This window comes from Drosophila mojavensis, unplaced genomic scaffold (genome assembly GCF_018153725.1).
Source record: "Drosophila mojavensis isolate 15081-1352.22 unplaced genomic scaffold, ASM1815372v1 contig_231, whole genome shotgun sequence".
NCBI classification, from domain to species: Eukaryota; Metazoa; Arthropoda; class Insecta; order Diptera; family Drosophilidae; genus Drosophila; species Drosophila mojavensis.
The window spans coordinates 4,238,576-4,251,653 of record NW_025318772.1 but is presented as its reverse complement, the minus strand read 5'-3'; the positions used below and the strand labels follow the sequence as shown (position 1 = coordinate 4,251,653).

The 13,078-nt window shown below is 35.3% G+C and overlaps 1 protein-coding gene across 1 annotated transcript; it reads right to left on the bottom strand.

The window, feature by feature from the left end:
• Nucleotides 1-23: 23 nt before the first annotated feature.
• Nucleotides 24-1,246, bottom strand: LOC6574902 (probable V-type proton ATPase subunit d 2). Its single transcript, XM_002000894.3, has one exon. It carries the CDS (start codon nucleotides 1,158-1,160, stop codon nucleotides 105-107), a length of 1,056 nt encoding a protein of 351 aa, XP_002000930.1. The 5' UTR covers nucleotides 1,161-1,246; the 3' UTR covers nucleotides 24-104.
• Between the last annotated feature and the right edge of the window lie 11,832 nt (nucleotides 1,247-13,078).

Genomic DNA, 13,078 nt, shown 5'->3' with positions numbered 1-13,078 from the left:
AATTATTTAAACATGGTTTATAATGTTTGTAAACAGCAACAAACAGAAAATGAATTTATTTAACAATCTTTTAAAATATGAATAATCAAATACAAATAGTCTGATCAGTGGATCGGAATGGGTATATAGGCATTAATCTTATCAATCTGTCGCTGGGCAATGCATTCAGCAATCCAGACGATATTGCGGCACTCGAGCTCCTTTAGTTTGAGATAGGAGTAGAAGATTCCATAGTGGAACTGGTGCAGAAACGATTCCACGTGCATCTTGGCCTCCAAAGTTAGGAGACGATCCTCGAGAGTGATCAGATTCTCCGTGTCCCTCTCAATTCTGGACAGGACGTCGGCATAGCTCATGCTCTGGTTGAGAATTGTGTGCACTTGATCTTCCTCCGTGCAAATGGCCAGTGCGCTTCTAGTCACCGAGCACAGAGTGCCACATTGAGGGTATAATTTAAGGCGTAGCTTGGACTCCATATTAATTTGCAGAGAATTCACTGTGATTGCGATGATGCGGCGATCTGCTTGGAAACTTAAAAGTTTGCACATCACTTCGGCCGTGGTGCCGCCCACTTTCTTGCAGAACCTGTAAAAGTCGTCCATGTACGCTTTGAAAAGGAAGCTTCGCTGGATCTCCACATCTGTATTGTGTATTGCCGATCGAGTCAAATTCTCAGCAACGAAATTGGACAGCGGAGTATCGATCAGGATCACATTGTATAGCTCCTCTATGGTACTCGCCACCTCGATGGCCCCCAATTGGTCGAAGAGCCCTAATGGGTGGCACATGGGCATCAGTTTTTTTATGTCGCGATGATTGATCAGGCCGGTCATCAACAATGCAACATTATCGATCATATGCTCATATCGCATATATTCGAGGAATGTGCTCAAGGGTTCCATCGAATTTTCTCGAATATAATTGTATTCTATTACAATACGATCACGCAGACACTTCTCAATCGATTCCACATCCAACTTCTCCTCGGTGTTATGCAGTGGACCATAATCTGTGTTTTGTATATTGAGCACAAGATCTGACAAGGTTTCGCATTCTGTTAAATTTAGATAGTCGGATTGATTTAGCAAACTATTCTTAAAGCCACGCACTAAACCTTCTAAATAACCGTTTTCCATATTGAAACTCAAACTGTTCGACATTTTTTATATAATTCAATAGCTATGATTATTTTTGGAATATATTTATTTTCGAATCACGACAAATTACAATATAAATGACAATATAAATTTGCCATTCAAAGCGAACGTGATTTCAATTTATTTGAATACGCATAGTGTGCGCGCCTATAAAGCGTTGCCATTTAGTCGTTGCTATTGCTGCCAGCTAGTTGGTAGTTATAGACATCTGGCAGCGCTGTGCAATCGAGATAAGGCGCCAAGTTTATAGAATTTGAAAATTTTGTAAGTCTTTTTTGACTGAAGCATATAAATTATAGCTTATTAAGCTAAAATAAAATAAAAGAAAATTTAAGTAAAATATAATTGTTTTTTTTTTCTCTTTCTTCTTATATAGTTACTCAATATTATAATAGTTGTAATACGTTTGCAATGCACATGCGCTTTGCTTGGGATGCTGAGGGACCTGTTGCTGTTTACTTTTTAGTTTATTCAGTTTACTTGTTGTGCTCGGTCGTTCACGGCATTATTACTTTGGCAACGAATCGAGAAAACTGACATATATTAAATCTTATATTAGAATCGTATTTTTGAATGAAAATAAACAAAGTTTGTTTACACTCTGTAAATTGCGTCGTTTATGTATGATTTCTGTCATAAATATCAAACAAAATGCATTCCGCAATCAAATGCATAATTCTGGCCGCGTTTTATTGTCGCCAAGAGAAGCGTCAATGTTATCTCAACATCATGTCCGATCTGCTTATGGCTAAGCAATAACAGCTCGTTCACTCTCTGTATGTAGACGTGCGTGTGAGTTTGTGTGTTGTTCTGGGTTCCAAATGCGACTGCAAAAAATCAGAAAGACAATTGCGTCAAGGTGCGTCCAGGTGAGAAAATAAATAAATACAGCGACAACATAGATTTGCATGCCAATAAAGAAAGAAATCATATATCATATATATAGCCTTGATAAGTCAGTTTTTCTTTTCGAACAGGTCTGTATGAAACAAAAAACTATATAGGAAAATATTTGAAAGAGAATAAAAGAGACAGAAATAGAAACCATGAGTAGGGAGAGAGTTTCACTCTTAAAAAATAAAGAGAAAGAGCTCTAAGACCGTGAATAGAATCGGGAAGTAAACCGAAACACGTAATAGCTTAAAATAAAGGGTTAAACTATCTTTGAAAGGTAATGTTTCTAGGTAAATTACAAATTAGACATGGGTCGCCACAGATGACACCAGACAACAGCTAGATAAGACTGACTGATTGACGGACTGATTAGTTGACTTATTGACATGTTGAGCGCAGACAGAATATAATAAAGTAATCAAAATTAAGCGAAAATAAAAGCTAATATCTCACACTTTGCAACAGCGGTCGCCATACTGATTAGTCTCTGACAGGTCCATGCGGAACGTATTAGAGCAGGCTAAATATTATATAATTTTTATATTTCGAATATATATACTCCGTTAATATTACGAGTTACGACTGCTGAACTAAAAATGTACAAATATTTCCAAATACTTTCGCATCATTCAAAAGCAGATATAGAAAATAAGGAAGTTTTCACTCAGTGTTTACATTGAAAATTATGAAAACATTTCTTTATACAGTCTGTTTATTAAAATTTATTAATGTAAGAGATATAGGAAAAACCAAATAATATATGAGATGTTATATATGTATATGTATACCTAATATTTTTTTATTATATATAACTTTTTAAGCCCAGTTCACACAAAATTTTATTCTCCATTTTGGTTATCAAATTTGTTCACTTCTAAGACAATCATTGTTTGTTAGTCTATAATTATTTGGAATTGTTTATTCAAGTATAAGCTAAAAATAAATTTTATTGGCTTATTATAATTTTTGTTATATTCTAAATGAAGTCAGATAAAAGGCTTTAGTTTGCTATGTGCGCTCATAAAGTAGAAAATTCTAGTTATGAACACGCGACGGATATCTTCTGGTATACACTGGGTTACTTAGCTATTATAGAAACATTATTACTGGGAGTATATATTAAATTCGTTTCACTCTTGTTATTGATAAATCAGATTCAGATTCAGAATCAGTGTAATTATCAATCAGTGAGGCAAAGGTTGGAAAGTGAGTCCAAAACAAAGTTAATTAGGGAGAAATCTCCCTAGATTGACAACCTAATATTTAGGTTTATATCAATCAGCAGAGCAAACTATTTGTTTGTAAATCAATCAGTCATTGTGTCAATTATTATGACAGTAAACCATCTCTTGTATATTAAACATTAGTCAATCAGTCAATCAGGTAATCATTCGCCCAGCTAGTCTGACAATCAGTTAGTCGGTCAGTCAATCATCAGTCGGTCAATCATTAAACATTGAGCAATTCAATCAGCTGTCAGTCTGTCAATCAACCGAAGTGTAGTCAGCCAGTAAGTGAATCAATCAAAATTAGTTAATTGGCAGTCATTCGGTCATTCAATTAGTTTTACGATCATCAGCCCAAAATCTGCGCAGTCAGTCATCATCTACTTAGCTTATCAATCTATCATCTATCTAGGCCTCCTACATCTATATAGGCATCTATAAGTCAGCCCCTTCCCACAAAAGCATTGCTAATACAAGAGCAATGACTGATGCCAATTACTCAGCTCTACAGATAATATAATGATGGGCCAAATTTCGAATATTTTTTGTGATTAATTAGTGGTAAGGGAAATAATAGCAGAAAGATAGTAGCTAGTCGGACAGTGAGATACGTCAGATGTTATATGGCACACGATTCGCAAATCAAAGCAGTGATTTTTTATGGACTCACTTGAGATTAAAGATTTTATGGCCCACAATTTTGCAACGCATTGCTTGAGTCTTTCAATGGTCACCTGACGGTGTTCATCGAGTAGTGATAGGATTGGGCTGTGTGCTTCCCTAATGTCATTGATTACATTGTGCTGCGTAGTGTAGCTACAGTGAAAACTGGTAAAAAGGAACAGCAAATATCTGTACTGTTCATTGGCTAATATATCTATATATATAAATATGGCAAATCGTAGATATATTATACAAAATTAAATTTAAATCTTTACAAAACGACTTCAGCAAACTATAGCGAGGTTTCACTGTAGCGCGTTGTGAGACAATAAGTGGATTCGTTGCGCGAGCTACGAAGCGCTTCAATTGACCACAATAAATAAAACAATTTGACAGTCGTTTGTCTGCCGGCAGAGTGAAGAAAGATGGAGAGATAGGAAGAGAGAGAGAGAGAGGGACAGAGAGAACAACGTATGGCGTCTTCGCAAATTGATTTTGACATTTTGGATTATGATTCGATTTGAATTCATTATAAATTGCTGATTGAGCTGCTCACAATCACAATTAGAACACAAATATGATTTGTGTATTTACGATTAACAATTCAATTTAAATTTAATGAATTGAAAAAAAAAAGAACTCAAGATTTATTCTTTATAATCCAGATTAAATGAGTATGAAAAGAATTGGTTTGTGTGTGTGTGTTTTTTAAAAATATTTATGGAATACACACAATCCCCTCTAAGTAGATTAGTAGATCAAGTATATCTATATATATAAGGCTGTTTTTACTTTATAGCAAATAAATCGTATTCTATCTAAGTCAAGTTGCTATTTTCAAACCAAGAAGATAAACATTACTCATACGCCATGTTAGCCAGCTTTTAGTTAGTTTAGTTAAGAGCTTCTGTACGCCATATCTGCTGTTTATTTAAATACATATGAACGTTTTTTTTTTTTTAGATTTTTATATTCACTTTGAGTTTAATTTACAATTTTAATATTCATACGCCACGTTGGCCCCATTAAATTTCTTTTAAAATGTCTAATAGATGCCATAATTTACACTTGATTTCAGCTTTATAATCTGTGAAAACAGGAGAGAGAGCCAATTGTAAATCGGTGCCAAAATCAATTAATGATTATGCCTCATTGTGGCTAGAAAAACAATTTGTGTATAATATGTGCTCTATCATATAGTATATCCCTTATTCCATATACCATATAGATCAATGTGAAACTTCTTGTGTATTTTATGGTCTATTTAAATTTGGCTTATATCCAAGAACAATTCCAACACTTCTGCAAGCAGCTGTTGCTGCTTAAATTTAATTATGCCAAGTACATGCAAATCAGGTCGAAATACAGTAGAAACAACCGTGAGGTAGCAGCAGCAATTAAAGGAAAATATTTCTCTCATTTGCCTATTTGTTTTGATACCCGCTTACCAAAGTGAAAAGAGAGTATATAAGCTTGACACAGACTTGTTGGACTATATACTTATGTATGTCAGATTTGTATATTATATATAAGATTTATATATTATATTTGATATATACTCATAAATATTTTCCTAGCTCACCTGTAAAATCTTTACAATCTTACAGCTTATATTAGTAGTAGTTGCTGTTGACTGCGACTGATAAGAATACTGTAACACCTGGTAAATCCACAGGTTAAAATCCACGTCGTCAAACCTTAACTGCCAATCCGGTCTATGGCTAAACCAATAATTATTTACTTAGACCCAGTCAGAAATAATTATTATATACTTAAATCGAATCAGCAAGTCATCTACAATAAACTACTCTTTAGATAGTTAACTCTATAGATCTATAAGATAGATAAGTCAATATAAAGATAACTCTAAATTATCAGCCCTTTAAGGTATTCCAAATTCGAATATTTAGCTACTCCACCAACGTAAACGAGTATTGGGCAGTCGGTGCGGCCTGCTTCTGACTATTTAGTCTTTGTTTGTTTTTGGTTCATCTCTGACAAGCTGACAAAGTGGATCTCTGATTGCTCATTAAACTGACATTCGTATCTCAGATATACCAAACGTGATTCATATATGAAGACTGCCTCTCTTATTTAATAAACATCTTAAGCTCTTTAATCTTGGCGCTGACTACTGCTAGATCGTATTTCCGATATATACATACAATGATCTTGAGGTCATATATTTATAGATCAAACAGTTGGAAAGTCAGCTGAGACTGATAATGAATATATATATAGCTATATGCGACTATAGGACTTGTACATAGATTGTCGCTTATTACTATTATTGTACAGCTATAGGGTATATAAACTTTTAGCACATCATGTGACATCAGCTTTTAATCTAATCTTCATTTGTTTATAGAGCCATTTGCATATCATTAGCTTCTGTTTTAGGGAGCAGCTCCCTGGCGTCGATTGGCTGTGGCTATCATTATGGTAATTGGTTGCGGACACAGTTCGATTTCATTTCGCCAGCTGGCAGCTGCCCCACTCTGCGCGACCTTGTGGCAATTTCCCCTTTGTGGCACTTGCAGCTTGACCTTGAGTCCGTGTTGACTGCCACTGCAAGCTGAGCAAGTTTTTTATTAGGTTTTCGAGTGCCAGCATGGGCAAGTGCAATTGAGACGGGAATCCAGTGGTGGGTCAGGAGGAGCTGCAGGAGGGGGACAGAAGGAAAGTGCGCGCAGTGTGCAGTGTGCAGTGCCATCAAATTGTTGACCAACTTCAAAGTTGTTAACACAATTGTTGAGTGTATTTAATGTGAACTTGACCTTGTTTAAAATCGCTCTACTCCATTCAAATCCCATTTTCTGAATATGCCGTTTACAGCTGCCTGGGAATATTTCATGGGAGAAAAGTCTTTGGTCGCAAAAAGCTGTCGAACAACCTTTTCAAATTCGATTCGACTGCTGTTACACGAGCTGTATGAAAGGTTTTAGCAACTGGTATAAAATTTATACGACTTTCCATTAAAATGCAATGCATGAAAACATAAATATATTGAATAAATACATAAATGTGAACACGGAATAATATGAATGCTGACTCGGAAATACCCTGTAGAGAGTGGAATGCGGGAAAAGAAAATTAGCAGAAAGGAGAATATTTGAGAAAGAAATAGTGGAAAAATATTGCATATTCTGAGAGATTAGATATAGAATGTGGGCATTTGAGAATCAGATAAAAAGGAATTAGAAAAGTTAATTATAGGAGAAGATTTACGAATCGAAAACGAGAATACAGTGGAATCCGGTCACCGGTACGATTATTGCGACGAAAGTTCTGGTCCCCAGAAAAATTCATATGAGCAAGCTTTTATGGATAAAGTTATTCCGCTCAAGGGACCGCCGTTCTAATTGGATTCTACTGTATTGGAAAAGGTTTAATATCAGTTGAGAAAAATTTGATAAGATTTGAGAAGAAAATTCAATATCCAAAATCCAAATCTGAGTATCATAGATTCTAAGAATAGGAAAGTCCGAGTTATAGGAAAAAGTAAACCATAGGGTATCTATTTACAAGGCTGTAAGCTATAGCCACAAACAGGGTATTTACCAGTCAAGCTTCTCACACCTATTGCTTGGAATGTGAATCCAGGCGCTTGCTACATTTCATTGACCGCTTGACTCAAGTTGAACGCTCGCCGTTTCGGCTCTAACTGAATAAAGTCGCTTATTGAGGCAGGTCAGGATTAGAGCAAGTTTATTAAATACGCTCAACTTTGAACCGGGCAATAGCTAGAGCTTGACAAATGTTGACCTCTACGCGTGACCCCCGCGCGCACAGTTGGATGCTGTCGTAATGAGGCGTTAAAACGCAATTGCTACCAAAATAAATGCTTTGTTGCCAATTGACCATCATCAGCCGGTCAACAGACGCACAAATGTTCGCTCTGTACACAGATGATGGATGGATGCCTGCTGGACATCATTTCAGACAACTGCGAGGTCAACCGTATGCCGCACAGTAGCTGCCGGGTAGCTGAATACATTTCAGTTGGCGTCCAACTATTCAGCATCTGCTGGGACAAATTTGCTCTCGCATTGCAACAGTTTGTCCGAGCTAAACATTTGCAGTGCCCACAGATCAGCAGAGATAGTTTACATTCTAATATAACAAGCGGGCTTTACATACATACATATACATTTGTATTTGCTAAACTTATCCCCGATTGGTTGTGTCTAGTCTGGGCGGCACGCGCTGTCACCACACATCACGAATACCCTGTAGGCACACATGAGTGAAGACGTGGGTGTATATGCTCATGCGGTCAGCTGGGAAACTTTAGAGATTCAAATCTTCCATCCTTTATGTTCATACTACCCAAACTAGGTACTTTAAAAATTTAATAGGTATACGCAGTACATTAGGTAAACGCCAACATTTCATATGTTAACATATTTCAAGGAATCACAAGTAATTAAACTCAAAAAGCAAAAAGCATATTCAACAAGAACATGACAAAGAAAATATATATATAAGAATTCATTCTACAATTGTATCTAGCACCAACTGTCAGCTGTGTACGGCGTATCTAGTTAGTCACGCACTCTAATTTATATGCAGATTCAAGACAAGCATTAATCTAAATATATATATATTTGTATTTAAATAGAAACATTGTTGTTCTTTTTTTTTTTTTTGCAACGTTTTGTTGTCTAATCAGCTGGTTTTGGGGTAAACAGAAAATCATGAAGTATCAGAAGAAGATAAGTAGCTCACTTTTCTGCCAAGTACAGTTGGCTCCAAATGAAGCCTAGATAACTGTCATAGCAGTAAATTTTGACTGCAGCTGCTACTGAAATTTATAAGTCACATAGACACACACACACACACTCACATACACTGTCACACATCAAGTCAACAAATGTCACGGGACGACAAAGTATGATATAGATATGGAATACTGAACTTAGCCCAGTTGACGGGCACGAGTTTGAATTTATGAGCAGATTTGCCAGCTTCTCCCGGTTGCCATAGAGGAATACCCTAGATTTTCAACAAAATTATTCAATGAGGTATCAATTCAGGAATGATTCAGTTTCTTGACAGCATTAACTAGCGTTTGATTTATGAAATGCTATTCACACTTAAGATCTCCAAATGAATTCGTAAGAACTGGTGATATCTGTATTGAAAATGTGGAACTTTACATGGAAAACTTGATAGTTAGGCTAGAAGCTTACGAATAAAACTGCCTTGAGTTTTATATAGATGAAAATATTGGTCATCTAACTGTTTTGTTAAAAATCTATAATTATCCATAGTAAGTATGGTTATCGGTCATATAATATGCTCATAGAAAGGGAATTTTCAAATTGAAAGACACAATTTAATATAAATCGATATTATTTGTGAATCTGTTCGTCGATCTAGTTAGCTTAGTAATTGACTGATAATAATTATAGAAAAACAAAATTGAATAAAAATATTAGTTGAACATAGCCCGATTTTCGAAGCTATTCCATATTTTCGCACTTGTTGTTTATGAGACACCGGAAACTGAAACATAATTAATTAAATTTCGAATTGCCGAATCGACATGCCACGCATTATAGCGAGAAGGAAGCGTTGCCATCAACGTGCCCCGCCCTGCGAAGCGGAGCCGCCCATCAAGCGCTCGAGGCAGCAAATTTTGGTAGCAGAGAATGGAGTTTCGTCCAACACTACCTACATAATGCCCACATTAACTGCTCCACCGGTAGCTGAAGTCGTTCCAGTTATCCAATATGATCCCGAACTGAGTGTCGACCAAAATCCATTCTACTACGAGGCCAACAAGTTGCTGAACCTGCTGCATGCGGAACGTTGCAAACGCAAAGATCCATAAAAAGAATAATCTCATATCAGTAACAGTCTTGAAACAAAAAAAAAAAACAAAAAAAATTTCCGAGTCCTGCAAAACCCTTTCAATGTATTAAATTTTCCATTTCCATTTCTATATATTTTTTGTTGGCACGCAAACAATCCGATTTCATATATACAACATGCTTGTCAGAGTTCCAATAAAATGCAGCTCAAAGTGCAATGAAATGAGAATTATATTTAGTTATACATTAGAGAAACTTGGGCTATATTATATTATTCTATATTATATATTATTTGCTCTTTTATACTTATTCTTCACACTCTGCTCTGTCGTTAATCTTAGAATAACTCTAAGAAGTCCTTTAGTTTAGATGCTCTATGAGCTATTTGATATCATATGATTGTTAGGCTATCAGATTTTCATAGCCTACTCTCCACCTCAAGGACGTCTGCACTGCAGGTTTATTTATAAGTACTATCAGGACTTTAGCCACTTTTTATGCACAGAGCCAATTGCCTGCTTTTCTATTTATTCTCACCATTATCGGCTTTATCCCGCTTGTTTGGCGTCCTGTGGGTGTTGAGGGGCTGGCATGCACCTGGCATGCAAATGAATTGCCCCAGTTAAGTGTAGTAAGGTGGCATTGAGATGGGTTCAATAACCATACAATCAGCAGAGGTCAGGTCAAAGACGTCACCACCAAAGGTGGCTGCAAATCTCGTTTGATACTGCGCTCACAATGCGAGGCACGTAACCAAGAAGCCTGACAACGACGTGAGTTACAACCGGAGTCGAGTTGGCTTTGTCTCCCGCCTTTGCTGTTGCCTGTTGCATGCGGCGACTGCAATTTATTTCATTCATTTGTCCAAGGACCTGTCCAGCACTTGCAGTCGCTGCTAAAAATAAGCATCTGCTTCAAATTGCTCAAGACTCCAAGTGGAAGTAGGTCAAGCAGCAGTGTTTCACTCAATGCTCCCAGAAGGAAATGTTCGACAGATGCGGGACTTTATATTTATATGTATGTGTGTGTGTGTGTGGGCGTGCCTTGTTACGTACACTTAAGCTCTATCACGTGCATATACATAAGCAGTCACTTCCCCACGTGAGCTTTGCTTTGAGATATTTTTGGAATATCTATGTCGGCTTATGCTAAGCATTTCCATTTCCATTTCAATTTTCCCTTGAACACCAATTAAAGTGCACATATGTACGTAACACTAGCGTCTCTTTGGCTACATATCTGCGTATATGAATAGTCATTTAAATCAAACGCAATTCGATACCCTGTAGAAAATTATGTACGAAAGACAGTATGATCAAAATGTTAGAGCAAATGAGATGTACAATAAAAATATATACATGTGTATAAATATTGTTTTATTTTAAAATTTTAAATTAAGTTTTGCCAATTTAAGTCGATTTCAAATGATCGATAATTGTAAATCGATAAGTAAAGACAGTCTCCTGAAATTTCTTACATAAGCCAGCCACAGTTAACACAATTTAATTATTTGAATAACGTTTTGCCATAAGGGCCTATAAATAAGTTTTAGCTACGCGGTATTTAGTAGTCAGGCACACTTGTCTACATAGCTCGAGCTTGTTACAGCTTTGCCATTCAACTTGGCTTTGCTATGCGACTTGTTGCCAACTTGAGTAGGCTTATTCAAATTTGATTGGCAAGTCATGTAATACACGCCATCGCACGATTTTGGGTAAGCGCTATGAACATTATTATTATTTAACAATTATCGAGAATGCTTGCGTATTCAATAGTAATTAACTAAGGAAAAACACTAATGTGCCAGCACTTGGGCAAATATTAGTTTTTCATCTGAACAGAGAAAACAAAAATGGAAATGAAAAGTTATGAGTGACTAAAGCGTATATAGATGAGATATGCATATGTATATAGAGATGGAAGTAAAGAGGAACAGCGAAATATTATTTATTAATATTATTTTCATTATTTCATTATTATTACATTAATAATGATAACAGATTATTATTGATTTTATTATATATAATTATAAACCAATATTTCATTTTAAATATTATTTTCAGTACTTTTTAAAATATATAAAAAAAAAATCTTTTTTAACTAAATTTTTTTTGTATATTAAATTATTTATATAATATACAAACAATTTTTTTTTTAATTTAAATATATATACATATATATATAAATACATATATATATATATATATATATTTTTTTTTTTTTTTTTTAATAATACTTGTTTTAAGCCCAGTTGCGATTCTCTCGATATATCCAGGAATCCATATACATATTTATATATATAAATATACGAGCATAACTGAATAAACATCCATTGACGTCAGTCGCAGATTGCATCTAAGAATATTTATTGTGGCTTGGGAATATAATGTCAATGAAAACTGAAAAATGTTTGGAATTCAATGATTGATTGTATTTAGTCTAATATAGTGCTCGAAGCATATAAAAATAATGAAATGCTGGCAGAGCTAATATGGGAAATGTTACCACCCAATCATGAATCTTGAATGATATCTCCCGCGATTCGTTTATTTGTTGATATTTGAAAACGAGTTCTAACAATGTCTCTCCATATTGAGTGAGCCAGGGGAATCAAATTCAATGTATTCCATTGAATATAATCGCTATTACACACATATCTCAGCCACTTTGCATAGAATTTTGTTTTATTAGTACGTTCGTTAATGTAAAGACACGAATATGGAATGAATCACAGTCGCTTTAGTTATTGCTGCCATTGTTATTGTTATTGCTATTGCTATTGCTATTAGTATTTGTTGTTGAATTCACCTTTGTTGAGCTGCTTGTATACAAAACATGTGACACCTTGCACTTTGCACTAATTGTGTTTGCATTGCCTATTCCGAGGAAGCAATTACCAAAGCGCTGGGCAATAACTGAGAACAAAACACAAACAAAAAACAAGATGAAATGAGCATCTATATCGCAATACCCAGTAAATATTCAAAGAAGAACTCGTTCTTACTACATTTCATAGTTTAACAGAATATAAGCTAAATGTAATTTGGACATAAGTTAACAGTGCTTGCCTCAAGATTTCTGTTATTCAACATAACAGCTTAACGAGCAAGGCATAATGTAATGAAATAACTATGTTAACATAATTTTGATGCCTTATATTACATTATGCCTCTTATATTATATTGCAGTGCAGCAAATGGTAACGGTTGCTTATAATAATTTTGGTTTATTAAATTGAACCTATGCACATACGTAATATACCCTATGTGTGTTTAGGGTAAAGAAACGTGCAGCTAGTAACAAAGAGAAACAAGTAAGAAGA